This window comes from Pan paniscus, chromosome 3 (assembly GCF_029289425.2).
Source record: "Pan paniscus chromosome 3, NHGRI_mPanPan1-v2.0_pri, whole genome shotgun sequence".
Lineage (NCBI taxonomy): Eukaryota > Metazoa > Chordata > Mammalia > Primates > Hominidae > Pan > Pan paniscus.
In genome coordinates, this window is record NC_073252.2 from 1,179,400 (window position 1) to 1,200,882 (window position 21,483).

A 21,483-nucleotide genomic window follows, 5' to 3' on the forward strand; every position below is an offset into this window, starting at 1 on the left:
ACACAACATCTGTTCTGCAGCCCTTGGATCAAGGAGTCGTGTCGACTTCCAAGTCTCCCTATTTAAGAAACACATTTCTAAGGCTATAGCGGCCAGATTCCTCTGATGGATCTGGGTAAAGTTCACTGACAACCTTCTGGAAAGGATTCACCATTCTAGATGCCATTAAGAACATTCACGATTCACAGGAAGAGGTTAAAACAGCAACATGAACAAGAGTTTGGGAGAAGCTGATCTCAACCCTCAAGGATGACTTTGAGGAGTTGAAGACTTCAGTGCAGGAAGTCTCTGCAGATGTGGTGGAAACAGCAAGAGAACTCGAATTAGAAGTGGAGCCTGCAGATGGGACCGAATTACTGCAATCTCAGGATGAAACCTGAATGGATGAGGAGTTGCTTCTTATGGATGAGCAAAGAAAGTAGTTTACTGAGATGGAATCGAGTCCTGGTGAAGATGCTGTGAACACTGAAATGAGGCCAAGGGTTTAGAATATTCCTTAAACTTAGTTGACACAGCAGTGGCAGGTTTGGGAGGACGGAAGAAGCTCCATATGGGTAAACGCTATCCAAGAGCACTGCGTGCCATAGGGAACCTTTTGTGAAAGGGAGAGACCATCACGTGGCAAACTTCATCGTCTTATTTTCAGAAATGGCCACAGCCACCCCAGCTTTCAGGAATCAGCACCCTGATCAGTCAGCAGCCATCCACATTGAGGCAAGACCGCCACCAGCAAGATCAGGATCGTTAGCATTTTTTAGCAATGAAGTATTTCTAAATCAAAGTAACTATATTTATTTTTTAGACATAATGCTATTGCACACTTAACAGACTATGGCCAGGCCGTGGTGGCTCACACCTGTAATCCCAGCACTTCAGGAGGCCGAGGCATGTGGATCACAAGGTCAGGAGTTCGAGACCAGCCCGACCAACATAGTGAAACCTCATCTCTACTAAAAATACAAAAATTAGTTGGGCGTGGTGGCAGGCGCCTGTAATCCCAGCTACTCAGGAGGCTGAGGCAGGAGAATCACTTGAACCCAGGACGTGGAGGTTGCAGTGAGCAGAGATTGCACCACTGCGCTCCACAGCCTGTGCAACAGAACAAGACTCCATCTCCCAAAGAAACAAACAAAAAACCAGACTACAGTATAATGTAAATATAACTTTTAGCTGGGTGCAGTGGCTCACGCCTGTAATCCCAGCACCCTGAGAGGCTGAGGTGCATGGATCGCCTAAGCCCGGGAGTTCTAGACCAGCCTGAGCAACATGGCAAAACTCTGTCTCCACAAAAAAATTTTAAAACTTAGCTGGGCATGGTGGCACATGCCTGTAGTCCCAGTTACTCAGGAGGCTGGGGTGGGAGGATTGCTTGAGCCCAGGAGGTCAATGCTGAAGTGAGTAGAGATTGCGCCACTATGCTCCAGCCCGGGTGACAGAGCAAGACCCTGTCTCAAAAACAAAAACAAAAACAAAACCCCACACAAAAAACCCCCGTAACTCTTATGCTTACTGGGAAAACAAAATCTGACTGACTTTCTAGGGGTGTTCGCTTTGACTGTGGTCTGGAAGCAAACCCGCGACATCGCTGAGGCCGGCTCGAGACACAGCTGCAGCATACGCATCCGCGCTACCAGAGACGCCGCAGGAGGGCCGGCTCCAGGGTGACGGGAAGGACAGACGCTCACAGACACGACTGCTGTACGTGACCCCCTTCCTGACAGGGCACGGGGCGTTGCAAACACGACGGCTGTACGTGACCCCCTTCCTGACAGGGCACTGGACGCTCACAGACACGACCGCTGTACGTGACCCCCTTCCTGACAGGGCACAGGACACTCATAAACACGACCGCTGTACGTGACCCCCTTCCTGACAGGGCACTGGACGCTCACAGACACGACCGCTGTACGTGACCCCCTTCCTGACAGGGCACAGGACACTCACAGACACGACTGCTGTACGTGACCCCCTTCCTGACAGGGCACAGGACACTCACAGACACGACTGCTGTACGTGACCCCCTTCCTGACACGGCACGGGGCGTCGCAAACACGACTGCTGTACGTGACCCCCTTCCTGACAGGGCACAGGACACTCACAGACACGACCGCTGTACGTGACCCCCTTCCTGACAGGGCACAGGACACTCACAGACACGACTGCTGTACGTGACCCCCTTCCTGACAGGGCACAGGACACTCACAGACACGACTGCTGTACGTGACCCCCTTCCTGACACGGCACGGGGCGTCGCAAACACGACTGCTGTACGTGACCCCCTTCCTGACAGGGCACTGGACGCTCACAAACATGACTGCTGTACGTGACCCCCTTCCTGACAGGGCACGGGGCGTCGCAAACACGACTGCTGTACGTGACCCCCTTCCTGACAGGGCACAGGACACTCACAGACACGACTGCTGTACGTGACCCCCTTCCTGACAGGGCATGGGGCATCGGCCGCAACACCGAGACAAGACCCGTGGGGTCGGCCTCAGTCACAAACCCCTTCAGGAGGGAAGAGCCACAGGGTGCTACAGGCAGAGCCAGCACGTGGTCCACAGAGTGTGGGGCATGAAATCGCATCACAGACGCAGACGCCCTGCCGGGTGGGAGGAGGACCCTTCGGGGGTGCTGCTGATGCTCAGGAGCCACTGCAGCTCTGGGACGCCAAGTCTGTGTCCCCACGTACCCCAGGCACACCGGGTGAGTGAGGCCGCCGCAGTCATACCACAGCCTTGTGTGCGGAGCCCGCACCACCAAGCACGCCCCAGCCCTTCCTTCCTTCTCTGCGCAGAGAGGGCCCTGTTACAGGTACGTGTGAAATAGAGACGGGCCACAGCAGCTGCACGTCCTGGGAGCCCTGTCCTTGGTGGGTGGTGGCCATACCTTCTGTGGCTGGCGTGGGGGCCACTGCCGACGCTGCAGTCTCGGTCCAGGCAGCCCATCCTCCCAGCAGGTCTGGGTTGCTAGACGAGGCTGTCATCTTGCTGGGCTCTCCTGGCAGATCCCCTGGGAAGAAGGAACCAGAAGAGAGCACAGTTTGGTGTCTCAGCAGCAGGCAAATGTGGCGGGGCGCCAGGCTGTGCTCAGGGCCCTAGGAGCCGACGCCTCTCACACCCAGGCTGAGCTGAGGCTGGGCTGACGGCCTCTCTCTTCCTGACGGGTCCTGAGGATGCATCCCATCACACAGAACTGAGCGAGTGGACGTAGGGGCACCAGCAGGCGGAGCAGCTCGCAGGCCAGGCTGAGAAGAAGCATCTGCGCGTTCCCATCCCAAAGGGTTTGTCAGGACCCCACTTTCTGCCGCCATCCCCACAGCCTGCGTTCCCGCCTCTCCTAAAACCCACCAGAGCCCGCGGTGGCTCCACCTGGCTGAGCTGCCTTCGGCAGACAGAGGGCCCAGCAGGTCCTGTCTGCCCTGGCTCTGGCCACGCAGCACACCTCTGGCGGCACCCGCCCCAACGCTGCAAGGCTGCACTCCACACACCCACCCACAAGCCATCCTGCAATGGTCACCATCATCACCCCAGAGCGCGCCATGGACCACGCTGCTGCCTCCTCAGGAGAGAGAACCCGGGCTCCTTCCCCTAGGACCACACTGGAGGGGCAGCCCAGCCCTCTCCCAGGGCCTGGCCCCACCGGCGTCTGTCTAAACAAGCCATGCTGTGCCCCGGCGCCTGACCACCTCCCCATGGATACCGTGCCCCACGGCCCCTGCTACACTCAGACCAGGTCAGCTTCCCGGACCCTGGGTCCCCCAGCTGCCTCCCTCTGACCTCTCGTCCCCACACAAGCTCTGGGTGCAGGTGGCCTTCTCTGCTAAGAGCTGCAAGGCCTGGGCCTGAGGAGGCCTCGAGAAACACCTGTTGCCAGTCACAGACGACTGAGGCACTGCAGGGCCCCACAACCTGTTCCAGGTTTGGGGATGGTTTGGGGAGACAGAGCAGGGAGCAGTCTGTCCTGACCTCTGGGACGTCCTGCAGGATGCTTGGGCCGCAAGGAAGCGCACCCGGAGGCCACACAGTCCAGCCCCACCACTGCCTGAGACCCACAGCTCTGTTTCCCACCATAGGCTGCGGTCCTGAGGGAGGCGGCCACGGAGAGCTGGCTGCCAGGCGAGAGGCGCTTACCCAGGTGCAGGAAGTCGGCGCTGCAGGATGGGGGCGGAGCGCTGTGGGCAGACGGGAAGGATGGTGGGACAGTCACAGAGTCCGAATTGAGAAATTCGCCGAAGAGATCAGGATTGGAGCAGGGCTGGGAGTTGTTGCCTGAAGACGGCAGAAGCGGGCCAAAGGGGTCAGCTGTGGGGACAGGCGGGCATGGGGAGGACTCAGCCCGGCTGCCTGAAGACAAAGGAGCCCAGCTCTGCAGTCAGGCCTGCCCAAGAGGCCACTCCAGCTGGGCAGCCCAGACCCCACGGCTGCCCTCGCAGGGGCACTGAGGCAGTCAGCCCAGGGGCTCCCCGTGCCCCACGCCTCAGGATGACTTTCACATGGACACAGCAACACTGCTGAGATGGAGAAGCCGGTAGCTCCCGGCCCGTGAGCTCAGGTGGACAGCACAGAACCCTGCCATGACCCCGAGGCTGCTCCTGGGGGAGGTGGGGGAAGGGCACGTTCCCTTCCTGCAAGCACCTTCGAAACACGCCCATGCAGTGAGAATGACTCAGCCTCATCACTCATCTACTGTGAAGCCACTCGCCTTCAGAACAGAAACACGTACCAGCGGCAGGGGGCCCTCCTCTTGGGGTGCTCTGCACGCTCAGGGGAGGGGCCGGGCTTGCCAGGAGCAGCGGGTCCTCGCTGAGCAGATCCTCCGGGGGCCCCTGGGAGGCAGCCTCAGGGGGCCCAAGGAGGCAGCTGAGCAGGTCGGTGTTGCTGGAGGGGGCCTTGCAGGCCTGCGGGGGTACAGCTGGCCCTGCGCCCACCTCGGAGTGCAGGCCCAGGAGGTCGACCCCGTCTTCCTGTGGCACAGGCTCCGGCAGCACAGCCGGTGTCTCCACCTCAAAAACCAAGTCCTGCTGCACCGGCCCTGCTGCCAGGCCGGGGGGCTCTGGGTCGGCCCTGGGTTCCTGGCCCTCGCTGGAGATCGGGGACCCCCCATCATCTGACACCTCACTCTCGTCTCTGTCCTCCATCAGGGCAGACTCGCTCTCCTTGGGAGAGGCATTTTCTGCACCAGTCTCTGCCTCCTTCTCTTCTGCGAAAAGGAAACAAAACCACAGGCTGGTGAGACCACACGGCCAGCACCAGGGTCCCCACGGCGCGTCCCTCCAGGGCCTCCTCGGCCCAGGGCCTTGGTGAACACACGTGGCCGGCACCAGGGTCCCCATGGCATGGCCCCTCGGCGCCTCCTCGGCCCAGGGCCTTGGCAAGTGCTGCAGGAACACCAGGGTCCCCACGGCGCGTCCCCTCGGCCCAGGGCCTTGGCGAACCCACATGGCCAGCACCAATGTCCCCATGGCACGGCCCCTCAGCGCCTCCTTGGCCCAGGGCCTTGGCGAGTGCTGCAGAAGCTTCTGGGCGGGCAGTGGGGCATTGTTCCTGAGGCGTCTCCAGCGCACCCACCTCCAGCCTCTGCCTCAAGGGTCTGCCTGTGGCTCTCTCCGCCTGGGCCTCTGCGGTGCCTCAGGCTGAGTCAAGTGGGGGCCACATGGCAGCACTAGGGGGTAGGAACACCAATCAAGGGTGCTCTGGAACAGGCGGCAGAAGGGACGACCCCGATGGGACGGCCAAGGGTGCTGGGACAGGAAGTGGCAGGGGCGCCCCTTGGGGTGTGTCTGGGGTGAGGTCCAGTGATGGCGCCCAGGTGTTTTCCTGAAAAGCCTCAGAGGGGCTGGGAGCCCACTGGGGGTGTGGGCAAAGAGAGGTGTGGGATCCCCAGGTGGTGACAGTCTGTCCCTCCGCCCAGGCCCTTCCCCTGTACCCAGGGGCCCCGCCAGCATGGCCCATGCTGCCAGCCTCCCCAGGCCCACAGACTGGGATGAAGAGCGAGGGTTGTTATTTCAGACTTTGTGGGCATGTTCTTTTTTTTTCACCTTTAAAAAGATATGAAATCATTCTTAGCTCGTGAGCCATTAAAGAACAGGCTGACATGCCGGGTGCACAGCCCCACTGAGGTGCAACTCAGCTCTGCCCGAGGCCCGTCTCCCAAGACGCTTGCCCTGCCCCAGGGGCACCTCCAGACCAGGGGCCTGCCCTCTGCAAGTGGCCAGGTCCAGGGACGCTGCCTACCCTGCCAGTCCAGCGTGTGCAGGAAGTGACTGGCGTCCGCGCTGCTGCTTGGCGGTGAGTCAGAGTCTGTGGGTTCGGCTTCCGGGGACCCTGCCCCAGCATCATACTGAGCCGTGGAGCCAGGCTGCCGGGGAAGCTCCGGCTTCCCTGCAGGAGAGGGAAGGCGTCAGGGCACTGGCACTGGCCAGCAGCCTCGGGGCAACACTGACCCCAGAGCTGGGAAGTGCAGCCAGGCGGGCGCCAGCACCGTGGCAGGCCAGGCCATCAGTAAAGCAGACCAATGACATGACGGGGAGGGGCTCTCTGAACAGATCCCTGCTATCCACTCGGATGCCGCTCTGGGCCATGCGTGCACACTTGGGCACAGCACACGCACACATGAACATGCACAAGGAACCCACCACTGAGGCATCAAACGCCACACATATGCAGGGTACACATGAATGCACACACACAGCTGCACGGTACACACGAATGCATACAGCACACACACAGGCGCACAGTACACACAAATGCACACACACAGATGCAGGGTACACATGAATGCACATACAGCACACACAGATGCACAGTACACACGAATGCACAGACAGCACACACATAGGTGCAGGGTACACATGAATACACACAGCACACACAGATGCACAGTACACACGAATGCACAGACAGCACACACACAGATGCAGGGTACACATGAATATACACAGCACACACAGATGCACAGTACACATGAATACACACAGCACACACAGATGCACAGTACACATGAATGCACACACAGATGCATGGTACACACGGATGCACAGACAGCACACACACAGATGCAGGGTACACATGAATGCACACACAGCACACACACAGATGCACAGTACACATGAATGCACACACAGCACACACACAGATGCACAGTACACACGAATGCACACACAGCACATACACACATGCAGGGTACACACGAATGCACACACAGCACACACAGATGCACGGTACACATGAATGCACACACAGCACAAATGCACAGTACACAGGAATGCACACACAGCACACACAGATGCATGGTACACAGGAATGCACACACAGCACACACACAGATGCACAGTACACACGAATGCACACACAGCACATACATGCAGGGTACACATGAATGCACACACAGCACACACACAGATGCACAGTACACATGAATGCACACACAGCACATACATGCAGGGTACACATGAATGCACACACAGCACACACAGATGCACAGTACACACGAATGCACACACAGCACATACATGCAGGGCACACATGAATGCACACAGCACACACAGATGCACGGTACACACGAATGCACACACAGCACACACACAGATGCAGGGTACACACGAATGCACACACAGCACACACAGTTGCACAGTACACATGAATGCACACACAGTACACACAGATGCACAGTACACACGAATGCACACACAGCAGAGATGCATGGTACACACAAATGCACACACACACAGGCACAGTACACATGAATGCACACAGCACACACAGATGCAGGGTACACATGAATGCACGCACACAGATGCACGGTACACACACGCACACACTCGGATGCACAGTACACATGCATGCACACACACAAATGCACGGTACACACGAACGCACACACAGCACATACCGATGCATGGTACACACGAACGCACACACAGCACACACAGATGCACTGTACACACGAATGCACACAGCACACAGATACACAGTACACATGAATGCACACACCACTTGTGCACACACACGGCACACACCACCCACGGACACATACACAGCACGCACAGGTCACACATACAGCCTCTTTCAGGGACGCTGAAGATGCTCAGAAAGAAAAAGCAAACACTGCAAACCAAGAGCTGAGAACAAGCGTGGCATGAGCAGTGGACGGCCCTGGGCCCACCTGCCAGCACTTCCTGGGCTGCCTTTTCGAAACTGCTCGGAAGTGAAGAGCGACAGGAGCGAGGGTTCTGTTCCACGTGCTGCCAGCAGGCCCGAGGCTCACAGTGAGAGTGGACGCGTGTCCAGCACACATGACAAAAATCTGACCCAGACACACGCCTGGGACAAAACCCCGCTTCGCTCCAGGAGCCCGGGTTTTCCTCCCTCTGCCTCCGTCCCTGCCCATGGGCCTCAGAAATTGCAGCCTGCGAGTCCTTCTCTGGTGTAGCTGGTGGTGGTGTCCAACATCCACGACGGAGTTGCCAAAACCTCCTGCAGCCCAAGCTGCTCAGGGCCTGGGTGCAGCAGCAGGCGTGGGGCCCAGCCCTGCCAGAGCTCGGCCAAAGGTGTCTCTCTCCACAGAGACACTCACCAGAACAGGGTTCACCTAATTCACCTGCGGGATCTTACCAAACTTAGACAGAATGTCTTGCTGCTCCTCCCGGCTGGAAAACAGGATTTTGGGGTTCAGCCCCCTCATGCTGGAGTTCTCCCATGGTGGGGCTTCCCGGCTTGGCCTGTCCCTGGGCTCCACCTCCACTTCCAGGTTCACTTGAAATAAATCCGGGTATTTCTCTTGAATGTCACACGCGTCCAGGTCATACCTGCGGTTACAAGCAGACACCACTTAGGAAGGCCACCCAAGTAGTCTGTAAGTCCTTGGACATTCACTAAAGAAACGTGCATGGAAACAGGTGGCAGCTGCAGGCAGCGGGGCGAGAACAACCAGGGCAGCCGGCCACCCCCGCCTGCGGAAGCTGGAGCCCTGTGAGCTGACCCAGCAGCTGTCCCAGGAACCCACAGGGCACCAGCACCCCCGGTCACGGCCCCAGAAGAGCATCATTTCACTCGCTCCTCGGACGTCACAGTGGGGATGCCCGCAACTGTGTTCAAGGCAGAGGGGCACCGGGCGGGGCCGCCATGTTTCCTGCAACTCCAGGGGAGGCCACGTGCTCAGAGCAGACGGGACAATGTCCCACAGCTGGAGACTCCGGCACCCAGGCAGGCAGCTCTGAGGTGGGACCCCAGGGTTCCAAGGCAGGCGCCGGCCCTCACTACCCAGCACACACAGACTGCAGCCACCTGGCAGCTCAGAGCACGCACTCTGGGATACTAAATGTGTTTTCCATAAAAATGACGACGTCCGCCCTGACAAAAATCCACAACTGTCAACAGATGCCCATAAAACCAAGACCTCTAGAATCCGGCTGCCAGGGAATTGGGAACATGATTCCGGGGGAAACAAAGCCGTGTTCACTGTGGGGCTGGGGAGGCAGCACAGGCTGAGCTGTGGGGAGCAGGGCAGAGGTCAGCAGGGCCCGCCTTGGGGTGTCGGCCGTGCGGGTGGGGAGCAGGGCAGGGGTCAGCAGGGCCCACCTTGGGGTGTCGGCCGTGCAGGTGGGGAGCAGGGGCAGGGGTCAGCAGGGCCCGCCTTGGGGTGTTGGCCGCACGGGGAGGCAGGTGTGACCTGACACTGACCATTTCCCGGCCCCACAGCTCTCTAAGGAATTCCAGGCTGTTTCACACATTTCCTATGATAATCTCTGATCCCACTGTCATAAACTGCACTGATAAGCCTGGGCTCTCCAGCGGGCAGCAGGCTCCCCATGCCTGTCTTATTTTACGCCACCTAAAATCTCTACATGTTGAATGTTATACACCTAAGAAAATAAAGAAGAAACACAAAAGAGTGGCGGCCAGTTCCTGGGAAACCCAGGCTGCCAGTGTCTGCAGGGCCAGGAACACCCAGAGCAGAGTGGGATCCACCGAGGGAGGGCAGGGAGACGGGCCCGGCGGCCTGTGTGGGTCAGAGCCACGGCTGGTTTTAACTGTCACTTCTCTGAGCTCCACACATGCCTGTGATGTGTGAAAGGCCTCTAGTTCACCCCTTCCTGCTCACCCTCTAAAACATCCTCTCCCTGCACGAGGGGAGAGCACCCTGTGCCCGCCCTGAGGGGTGGCCAACCTCATGCAGAGCAGCGCCCCCTCAATGCCCACTCAAGGCTCTGGGCGGAGGTGGCCACGGCCGAAGCCGGGACTGATGTGCACTCCAGCCGGGGCCAACACGAGCTTCCCCCTGCGCCCGAGCCTCTTTGCGTGCCGCTGTCTGTCGTCAGGGGTGGCAGGGACTGCACAGCGGTGGCACAGCTGGCGTGGAGATGTGGAGGAGGCAACGTCTGCAGAGGAGCCTGCAGGCACCAGCAGAGAATCCGACGGCCACCGCAGAGGAGGCTCAGACCGGCCACGACCGAGGGCGGAGAGGCACAGCGGGAGAGGCACGGAGGGAGGGAGTGTGCAGGGAGCCAGGTCGGCCAGACAGGCTTGGGTCCTGGGACAGACCGAACTTGGGCAGCCCCAGAGGGAGTGCCGCTCATGCCCAGCCTCCCTCCCCCAGCTGCCCCTTGAGATGGCCCTGGGCACTGGGCCTGCAGGCTTGGCTCACCCAGCCTGGCGCTGAGGGCACAATGAGGTCTGTGAGCAGGGCTGGCCACTCCCGAGAGCCCTGGACTGCAGAGGACACGCCCGCAGGCTCCTGCCAGACTAGCTCCAACAGGGCAGAGCGGACTCCTAACAGGCTCAGCTGTTACACCTGTGCCATGGCTGCAACCCTGTGCTCCTCTCGCCCAGGCACGGCACAGGCTCACCACGCAGGGAACACGCCTCTCACCCAGGCACGGCGCAGGCTCACCACGCAGGGAACACGCCTCTCGCCCAGGCACGGCGCAGGCTCACCACGCAGGGAACACGCCTCTCGCCCACGCACGGCGCAGGCTCACCACGCAGGGAACACGCCTCTCGCCCAGGCACGGCGCAGGCTCACCACGCAGGGAACACGCCTCTCGCCCAGGCACGGCGCAGGCTCACCACGCAGGGAACACGCCTCTCGCCCAGGCACGGCGCAGGCTCACCACGCAGGGAACACGCCTCTCGCCCACAGCGCAGCCTTGATCTCGCAGGTTCAAGCAACCCTCCTGCCTCCCAAAGTGTTGGAATTACAGCTGTAAGCCACTGTGCGCAACCAACCTTTCTTCCTTTTAATGTATGCATTTGAAGTTACACATTTCCTCTAAACCCTGCTTCAGATGCACCCCACACATCTGGTAAGTGGTATTTTGATTATCAATGTGTTTAAAATATTTTCTCATTTCAACAGTGATTTCCTTTTTAGCACACAGGTCACTTAACGAGCATACGGTCTCTGGGTGTTTTCCTGTCACTGATTCCCACTTTAATCCACTGTGGAGATGCCTTGAGACTTGCTGTACGACCCAACGTGGAGTCCACTTTAATAAACGCCCACTTGAACAGATGCCATTTCTCCAAGTATTCGCTGAAGTTTGCAAAACTCAGGTCAAGTTGGTTAAACCTTGTAAAAAAAAAAAAACTATATCCTGTTCTTGTCTACCTGTTCCACTGCCTGGGAAGAGAGGCGGCCATCAGCGTGGGCCTGTCAACTTCACCCCTCATTCTGCCCCTTTGTGCTGCCTGTACTGAAGCCATGTCACTGCCCTCGCCCCTGCAACGTCACCCGTCACCTCCTGCCTTGGTCTATCCCACCTGATATGGACAGTGACACCAGCCTTCTTCCTGTTATGGTCTGCATGGTAAGCAATTTCCAATTATTCCACTTCAGCCTTGCTAGCTCTTCGTGTGCAAGGGTTTTGGAGTATGGCTCCTGTAAGCAGTATAGACTTGAGTTTTGTGTGAGCTTGGTTTTTAATCCAGCCCAATTAACTGGAGTGTTAATCTTCTATCCACCTTCAATGGGATGACTGACAGGCACAGCGGGGCGTCGGTCTACCAGCTGGCTGTTTTCTATCTATATCCCACCTGGGTTTGTTTCTTTATCTCTACGTTGTTCTGGCGAATTCATCACATATTTTTTGTTCCATTTTTCTTCTTGATTGCATCTTTAATCTGCCCTAGGGATTGGTACATTCTCTGCTTCCTGGTGACGGAGCTCCTGAAACACATTCACTCGGTGAATCCCCTCCTCGGCTGTGTGTGTGTGTGCGCGCGCTGGTGCTTGTGTGTGTGTACATGCACGCGTGTGTTGGTGCGCCTGCTGTCACATATGTTACTACCAAGCAGGTTTTCAAACCCACAGGACATTAGTATTGGTGTTTTAAGCAGCTGGTGCTGGTGTCATTTCACCACAGAGTCATGCATTCCAGCCTCCCTGCCCTTCCTTCCCTAGGCTGCAGGCTTTGCAGGCTTGCCTTGGATACTTGCTGAAATGGAGCAGTTCTGCCAACAATCAACTCTCTCATCCTTTGCTTGGCTGAAGACATCCTTAACTGGCTTTCATATTTCAAGGATAATTTCACTGGATATAGAATTCCCGTATTCTTCTCTCAGCACTTTAGAGACGGCGCGCCTCAGCTGCCTTCGGGTGTCACTCTGCAGGTCATGCATTCCCACCCCGTCCTGTCCTCGGGCTGGAGATTGTTCTCTTCGGGTTCCAGCAATTCAACCAGGATGCTCTGAGGTACTGAACCTCTTTTCTTCTTTCTGTTAAAAAAAAAAAAAGTATCGTCTTTGGCGTCTGCAGAGCTTGATTTCGTGGTTCTGACGTCCTCCATCAGTTTAGGAAAATTTTTGGCCAATGATTTTTCAAGTATTATTTCTGTTCCACTCTCTCTCTTCTCCTAGAACTTCAAGTAAAAGCATGCCAGGCCCCTGCGGTGCCACAGTCTCTCTCGTGACCCTCTCTGTACGTGTCTTCTTCCATCCTTTCTTCTCTGCGCTGCTGTCGGAAGATCTTTTCTACCAATTCAGAGTCTGTTCTGCTGTGCCTATTCCACTGTTAATCATGTACTGAAGCCTTCATTTCGGCTGTAATATTTTTCAGTTCTAGAATTCACATCTGTCTCCTTTTTATGTTCCAGATCTCTGGTGAAATTCCCATCATTCCCCCGACTTTCTTGAATAATCAATCAGTTACCAAAGTCCCTGCCTCCTGCCTCCAGCATCTAAGTCCCCGACAGGTCCTTCACCGATATTTTCCTCTTCATCATCAGTACCTTGGTCTTTAAAACACTATTTTAAGCACCGCCTCCACCGTGGCTGAAAACTCTAAGAGCACTGGGTGTTTTTCTTCCTCCAAAGGAGGAAAAAAGAAACAAAATTATTAAAGTTGTGAATATGTGAGTTAAAAAAAGAAAAGCGTAAGACACAACAAAGACAAGAGATGTAAAAAAAGAATCACAGAGACAGAAAAACACAAGACGACACCCCGGTCTCCCGGTGCAGGCCGTCCCTGACAGCAGCAGGCGCCAGCTCTTCCTGAGCTCACCCAGGCCAGGCCAGCAACCCTCCCAAGGTGCAGAGTCTGCCAGCATCCCCGTGGGGCTGGCCCAAGGCTTCCCCTTGTTTACTGGGTAGGAACCAAGAGCACAGAGCCTGGAACACAGCAGGCCCTGCAGCCACACCCTCTGTCTTGGGAGCCCCCGTGGGTGCCCCCTCTGACTCCTGGAACAATGTTTGTTCCACTGTGTCTTGGCAGATAAGCCTGCCTGTGATTGAGTAGAAAGATCTCCAGTTAAATGGGAGGCCGAGGCAGACGGATCACTTGAGGTCAGGAATTCAAGACCAGCCTGGCCAACATAGTGAAACCCATCTCTACTAAAAATACAAAACTTAGCCATGCGTGGTGGTGCAGCTCTGTAATCCCAGCTACTCAGGAGGCTGAGGCGAGAGAATCGCTTGAGCCTGGTGGGTGGAGTTGCAGTGAGCCGAGATTGCGCCATTGCACTCCGGCCTGGGCGTTAGAGCGAGACTCTGTCTCAAAAAAAAAAGACAGACCTCCAGTTAGAATCAGGACGCCTGGGTGTGACAGCCTGCTCTGCTGCTCTCCGCATCTGCACCTGAGCCTGCAGAGGGCAGGGTATGCGCTGTTGGGCACCGACGTCAAGAGGACAGGGAGCTAACAGGTGCTGGGCATGGCAGGGGTGGGGGCCATCCCGTGGCTGCGCTTGTTTACAGAGGGAGCTAACAACAGAGTGTGAGCTTCCAGACAGGACTGCCCCGCATCATCTCCAACCTCCGCCTGGCAGGGCACTCTGCACACAGCAGGCTCAGGAACGTTTGCTAAGATGCAGCCGCCACCCGCTCACCTGCTTACGCCACGCCCGGGTGTGAGGGCTAAATTCTAACAGACACACACACCAACGGGGGGCAGAGCAGCAGCCACCGGGTCCACCCCAGCAGCCTACACACGCGCAGCTCCAGGATGGCCCAGGAACAGGCCCAGCGCCACCAAGCAGCAGTCACACAGCCCGCCACTCCCCCTGGGGCTCCCACGACCGGCCCACATGCAGGTGCTGCGGCACAGGGCACCTGTCCCTCCCCACCGAGCACACGCGGTACCAACATACTTGGCAAATTTCACAGTGGTGGCGTTCCGAGGCACGAACCCCGTGTGGAACTGAATCTGGAACATCTTCATGGATGCCATCTGCAAAGAGAGCAAACACGACACCCCACGTGGAGGGTGAATCCAGATCCTGGGGCCACAGGCCAATTTTTCCCAATGGGCAAGATCTGAGAGCGGCTCATGGTGCTGGAGGCATGGACGGCGCCCCCGTGCCACATGTTGTGGGGGAAGCGGGAGAGGGTCTGTGTGTGGCAGGTAGCCCCGAGGAGAACGCATGGGCCCACAAGCTGCTTCACGGGACTGCCGTGGGGGCTGCCCCAAGTGGACCCTCAAACTCAGTCTCGATGGAAACGCCAGGCTTTTCAGGTTGAGATCCTGCCGCGTCAAGTGCACGGGGCAAGCAGGGGGCGCTGTGGGGCAGTTGCCACATGAGAGCCCACGGCACTCACCAAACAGTGAGCACCCTGGACCCTCGGTGAGAAGTGAGCGCACCGTGGCCCCCAGCCCCCCACGAGCCTAGGCGTGAGTGGGGAGCACCGGGCAAGCCACAGGCTCTCTCACCTTGGCCTGCAGTCGGCCGCCCAGAGTGGACCGGGCGTGATAGATGACGATGAGCACGTCTCCTTGCACCGTGACGCCCAGGGGAATCACCGCTTTGCCATCCTCAATCTTAAAGTCCCTAAGGACAGAATGACAAGAGAAAAACTTAAAAAACCCCCAAAACCAACCAAACAAAAACAACAAAAAACAGAATGAGAAATTGTCCACTTAGCTAAAACATGTAATACCCAATAAAGAATAACCCCCATGAAGAGCCTCACAAGAATTCTGAAGTCTCCTGGACACTCAGATCCCTGTGACCTCCTGCTGCTGACCAGGATCCCATTCTCAAGTCTCCTGGACACTCGGATCCCTGTGACCTCCTGCTGCTGACCAGGATCCCATTCTCAAGTCTCCTGGACACTCGGATCCCTGTGACCTCCTGCTGCTGACCAGGATCCCATTCTCAAGTCTCCTGGACACTCGGATCCCTGTGACCTCCTGCTGCTGACCAGGATCCCATTCTCAAGTCTCCTGGACACTCGGATCCCTGTGACCTCCTGCTGCTGACCAGGATCCCATTCTCAAGTCTCCTGGACACTCGGATCCCTGTGACCTCCTGCTGCTGACCAGGATCCCATTCTCAAGTCTCCTGGACACTCGGATCCCTGTGACCTCCTGCTGCTGACCAGGATCCCATTCTCAAGTCTCCTGGACACTCGGATCCCTGTGACCTCCTGCTGCTGACCAGGATCCCATTCTCAAGTCTCCTGGACACTCGGATCCCTGTGACCTCCTGCTGCTGACCAGGATCCCATTCTCAAGTCTCCTGGACACTCGGATCCCTGTGACCTCCTGCTGCTGACCAGGATCCCATTCTCAAGTCTCCTGGACACTCGGATCCCTGTGACCTCCTGCTGCTGACCAGGATCCCAAGTGACCTGCCACAGACGCCACAGTTCCAAACACGTCCGCCTCAGCAAGCGCCTGTCCCCAGCAAGGCCAGGGTTCCTCTTTAACGGTTTTCCGGAGGGGTGAGGAGGAGGGAGCACAGTGTGGGGCTGCAGCTGCACTCACCGCATCTTGTCGTACTCCTGGGAGGTGCTGGCCACACGCTCGTCCCCCACGTAGACCTCGCAGAAGGGCCTGCAGCCGCTCCTCTGCTTGCTGAACAGCGGCACGGGTGTCATGACCACGGCCCTCACCAGGATGGGCTTGCTGTGGGGTGTGATGGGCTCCTCCGCCACCATGTCACACATGTACTCGATGTACCTGGGGGCAGACGTGCCGCGTCACCATGTGACGTGCCCTGAGAGGGGACCACACAGCTGATTTTGTCTTTCGAATAGGAGTTTTTCATGCTAGAAATTTCCCTTGTAGCAATGTTTTAGTTGCTCCTAACAAATCTGATGTTATAATTTTCATTTAGTTATATATATATGTGTGTGTGTATACATATATGTATTTTTAAGACAGAGTCTTAAAAATACGCCCTAGTTGAAGATATTTTTAAATTTCTCGTGATACTCCCACTTTTACTCATGGGTTATTTAGAAGTTGCTTAATTTTGAGGCCAGGCGCGGTGGCTCACGCCTGTAATCCTAGCACTTTGGGAGGCCAAGGCAGGTGGATCACAAGGTCAGGAGTTTGAGACCAGCCTGGGCAACACGGTGAAACCCTATCTCTACTAAAAATGCAAAAATCAGCCGGACTTGGTGGTGTGCACCTGTAATCCCAGCTACTCGGGAGGGCTAAGGCAGGAGAACTGCTTAAACCTGGGAGGTGGAGATTTAGAGAGTTTTCCAGATATTCTTCTGGTATTGATTTCAATTTTTATTCCACTTTGGCCTGACAGCATAGTTTGTCTGATTTCAAATTTTAAAAATGTATTGAGGTGTGTTTATAGCCCCAAATCTGATCTTTCTCCTTGCATATTCCATGTGCATTTGAAAGAAATAAATGTGTGTTTTTCTATTGTTGGGTGGAACGTCCTAGAACGCTCTACAGCTGTGTCGGCCTTCATGGGTTGGCACATTCGGTTCTTCTATATCCCTGCTGGTGGTCTGTCTACTTGTTCTACGGATTACTGAGACGAAAATATTGAGGTCTACCCTACAAATGAGTTGTCTGGTTCTCCTTTCAATTTGATCAGTTTTTGCCTGATGGATGTGGAATGGAATCTGTTTTCTCTGACCTTGGTAGCACAGCTCTGGCTTTCCCGTGGCTGGCATTCCCGTGGTGCCTCTGTGGAGCACAAACCCCCCAGAGTCTGCCTCCCACCTCGTGGCACCCATGCCCTGCAGGAGGCCCTCTCCCGGAGCTTGTGCAGGCCAGGCAGGTGACACCACTTCTATGGTGACGGTGCAGACCCCATCTTCCCAGCCACAGGACACTGTGGCCCAGCTCAGTCAGCAGGGAGCCAGGACAGCTGGTCCTTCAGCCACAACAAATAAATCCTGCCAACAGCCCGAGTGGCCAAGGAAGCAGATTCAGAAATGAAAGAGAAATCGGCTTTCTCAGAGTCAGTGTGGCCAACACCTTGAATGGAGGAGAGGGCCCAGCTAAGCCTCAAGGTCCAGGGAGACCACGAGAGAATGGATGTGTGTGGTTCTAAGCCCGAGTGTGTTGTGTCGGGTCATGTAGCAATGACTAGTACGCTCTTCCCCCACCATCCTGTTCTGAACCCACCTCTGCCTCCGTGCTGAAAGAGGACTTCCTGCAGTGTATGGCCGAGCTGTGCGTTTCTGTCCCATATGGCAATGCCTGTCTTTTAAACAAAACCACTCATGTTCAGCCTGAACACTGATGTGGCTGGATTAAAATCTACCATCTTGCTGGCTGTTTCCTACTTGTTTGATCTGTTCTTGGTTTCTTTTTTCTTCTTTTTGCCTTCTCTTGGCAAGGTTTATGTTTTCCTTTTACTTCCTGTTGACTTCTTAATTACAGCACCGAAGAAAAGCCCTTACTGTTTGTTCTAGGCTTTCTGACGAGAACCTTGTGGCTGACATCTTTCTTTTTGTACCTGATGCATCTTCTTCTGGCCACCTCCAACACTTCCTCCGTGCTCGGTTTGCAGGAGTTCTGACCGGTATGCACCCGAGTGGGTTTTTATGTGTTCATCTTGCTTTCATCCTGCTTGCTGACCTCTGAGCTTCTTGAACCTGTGGACTGGTATCTGTTACTCATTCTGGGAAATTCTCAGCCATGATTTCTTCACTGCTCCCGCTTCCCTCTTCCCTTTCTGGGCTCCACGTGTGTGTGGCCCTGCCTGAGGTGGAGGCAGCTCTTGGGTGCTTGTTCTACCCCCCGCTTTCTCTCTGTGATTCAGTTTCAGTATCTCTCGACCTGGCTCCGAAGGCCACTGACTCAGCCTCGGTGATGTCGAAGGCGTTCTCATTTCGGAGATTTCCATTTGCTTATTTCCTGGCATTTCCACAGCTCTGACGAGTGGCCCACTGGACTGTGCACTCGGCATGAGGGTCCTCTCTCCACAGCTCTGACATGTGGACCACTGGACCACGCACCCTGCATGAGGGTCCTCTCTCCACGGCTCTGACGAATGCCCCACTGGACCACGCACCCTGCATGAGGGTCCTCTCTCCACAGCTCTGACGAATGCCCCACTGGACCACGCACCCTGCATGAGGGTCCTCTCTCCACGGCTCTGACGAACGCCCCACTGGACCACGCACCCTGCATGAGGGTCCTCTCTCCACGGCTCTGACGAACGCCCCACTGGACCACGCACCCTGCATGAGGGTCCTCTCTCCATGGCTCTGACATGTGGACCACTGGACCACGCACCCTGCATGAGGGTCCTCTCTCCACGGCTCTGACATGTGGACCACTGGACCACGCACCCTGCATGAGGGTCCTCTCTCCACGGCTCTGACATGTGGACCACTGGACCACGCACCCTGCATGAGGGTCCTCTCTCCACGGCTCTGACATGTGGACCACTGGACCACGCACCCTGCATGAGGGTCCTCTCTCCACGGCTCTGACATGTGGACCACTGGACCACGCACCCTGCGTGAGGGTCCTCTCTCCACGGCTCTGACGAACGCCCCACTGGACCACGCACCCTGCATGAGGGTCCTCTCTCCACGGCTCTGACGAACGCCCCACTGGACCACGCACCCTGCATGAGGGTCCTCTCTCCACGGCTCTGACGAACGCCCCACTGGACCACGCACCCTGCGTGAGGGTCCTCTCTCCACGGCTCTGACGAACGCCCCACTGGACCACGCACCCTGCGTGAGGGTCCTCTCTCCACGGCTCTGACGAACGCCCCACTGGACCACGCACCCTGCATGAGGGTCCTCTCTCCACGGCTCTGACGAATGCCCCACTGGACCACGCACCCTGCGTGAGGGTCCTCTCTCCACGGCTCTGACGAACGCCCCACTGGACCACGCACCCTGCGTGAGGGTCCTCTCTCCACGGCTCTGACGAACGCCCCACTGGACCACGCACCCTGCGTGAGGGTCCTCTCTCCACGGCTCTGACGAACGCCCCACTGGACCACGCACCCTGCGTGAGGGTCCTCTCTCCACGGCTCTGACGAACGCCCCACTGGACCACGCACCCTGCGTGAGGGTCCTCTCTCCACGGCTCTGACGAACGCCCCACTGGACCACGCACCCTGCGTGAGGGTCCTCTCTCCACGGCTCTGACAAACGCCCCACTGGACCACGCACCCTGCGTGAGGGTCCTCTCTCCACGGCTCTGACGAACGCCCCACTGGACCACGCACCCTGCGTGAGGGTCCTCTCTCCACGGCTCTGACGAACGCCCCACTGGACCACGCACCCTGCGTGAGGGTCCTCTCTCCATGGCTCTGACGAACGCCCCACTGGACCACGCACCCTGCATGAGGGTCCTCTCTCCATGGCTCTGACGAATGCCCCACTAGACCGTGCACTCTGCATGAGCGTCCTCAGCACATCAGTCAGTTACTTCAGTTTCCCCCAGAGTCACAGAGTGCAGCTCTTTCTCTCGTCTCCTCCATCTGGAGGCAGAAGAAAGGGTCTCGGCCAGGTCTGGGCCTCCCTTATAGTAGCTGCGCCCCCTTGCCCGGCCCTCACTCTCCCATCTGTCCTGTGGGTGCCCACAGAGACTGTGCCTTCCAGAGGGCAAGGACCCTTCCAGTCCTGCAACCCTGGAGGCTTCACTCGCCCACTGAGACACCTGGCCTCCACCGGTTGGACTCTTTCTGGCCTCCTTCTCTTCTGGGGTCCAGTTACGTCCACCCCAGACAGCGCACACACACCTCCTCCCACAGGCACCTGACTCTCCTTAGATTCTGGGCCAGTGATGTGAAAAGGCCATGAACTTGAAGCTGGTCCAGCTAGCTGCCCGGTGGGAGCAGCACTCTGCACATCTCTCTGCTCCTCCAAGGAAGGAGCTGTGGGATTTGGGGGTCATGGAAGCCCAGCCACATGCCACAGGGAAAGAGATTCCCTGGTTCTCAGACGCCCCCTGCTGAGCAGGCCCCACCGCACCTGGCCTGGGGGTGCCAATGGCTTTCAGCTCAATGTGTGGAGGGGCTCCCAACTTTGCACTCCTCTTGCCGGGGGTCACACAGAAGACAAAGCTGGATGGGGCGGCAATGATCTCCTCCCCGCAAGGCTGTGAGCAAACGAGGTGGGGCCCTCCCTGGGGATCCACAGCAGCAGGAATGGCCTCCCGACCCTCGCCCCGTCCACAGGCTGTGCGCCCCATCCAGAGGGGATAAAGAATGGGGAGTCCCCTGACGCTTGGGTTCCTCCTCTTCCCTCCCGCCACGGTGGGGCCACGGGGCCGGCCTTTGCTCCTGGGCCCTAACCCTTGGGGCCTCTGTGGTCCAGGTCAAGACCTGCTCTTTCAGAGGCTGGGAGGCTGCTCCAGCCTCACCAGATCCTCATTGAGACCAAGGCCAGGGGAGGCTTTCTGCTGGGGTGGACTCCTCGGGCGTGGACACCTGCAGCCCCGAGAAACAGGGAGAGCCCTAAACACACTGCGACCGCACTCCCGTTTGAGAAACAGCCTCCTCCACACGGCCAGGGAGAGCCTGCTGCGCGCTGAGGCGGAGCGGCACAGAAGCCTGCATTTGGCAGGGCCCTAAACACGCTGTGACGGTACTCATGTCTGAGCAGCGTCAGGTGCTCCATACGGCACCTGTGTCAGGTGCTCCACACGGCATTTTCACGTGCGTTATCCACCAGAGCCCACCACATACATGGCATTTGTCAGAGAACCTAGCATCCATGCACAAGCTGGGCAGGTGCTGCCCCACAGCAGTCAGGACTACCGCGGCTGAGGGCCCATCCTCCCCGGGCTCTGCAGCCGTAAGCCCAGGGCTCAGCCATGGCTCCACGAGGC

At 57.4% G+C, this 21,483-nt stretch overlaps 1 protein-coding gene across 21 annotated transcripts in view; it reads right to left on the bottom strand.

The window, feature by feature from the left end:
- Window positions 1-21,483, bottom strand: part of GAK (cyclin G associated kinase) — a 97,310-nt gene that overhangs the window by 14,407 nt on the left and 61,420 nt on the right. For 9 of the 21 annotated variants that reach the window (XM_034958113.3, XM_003811302.6, XM_008963716.5 and 6 more), the window contains 8 exons: window positions 16,198-16,392; window positions 15,142-15,259; window positions 14,582-14,661; window positions 8,616-8,809; window positions 6,237-6,383; window positions 4,726-5,202; window positions 4,134-4,304; window positions 2,890-3,012 (listed from right to left, as the gene is read on the bottom strand). In XM_034958113.3, the coding sequence (XP_034814004.1) occupies window positions 2,890-3,012; window positions 4,134-4,304; window positions 4,726-5,202; window positions 6,237-6,383; window positions 8,616-8,809; window positions 14,582-14,661; window positions 15,142-15,259; window positions 16,198-16,392 (1,505 nt within the window). The remainder of the gene's footprint in view (window positions 1-2,889; window positions 3,013-4,133; window positions 4,305-4,725; window positions 5,203-6,236; window positions 6,384-8,615; window positions 8,810-14,581; window positions 14,662-15,141; window positions 15,260-16,197; window positions 16,393-21,483) is intronic. The other 12 variants (XM_055111101.2, XM_008963714.5, XM_008963713.5 and 9 more) reach the window with 3 other exon arrangements.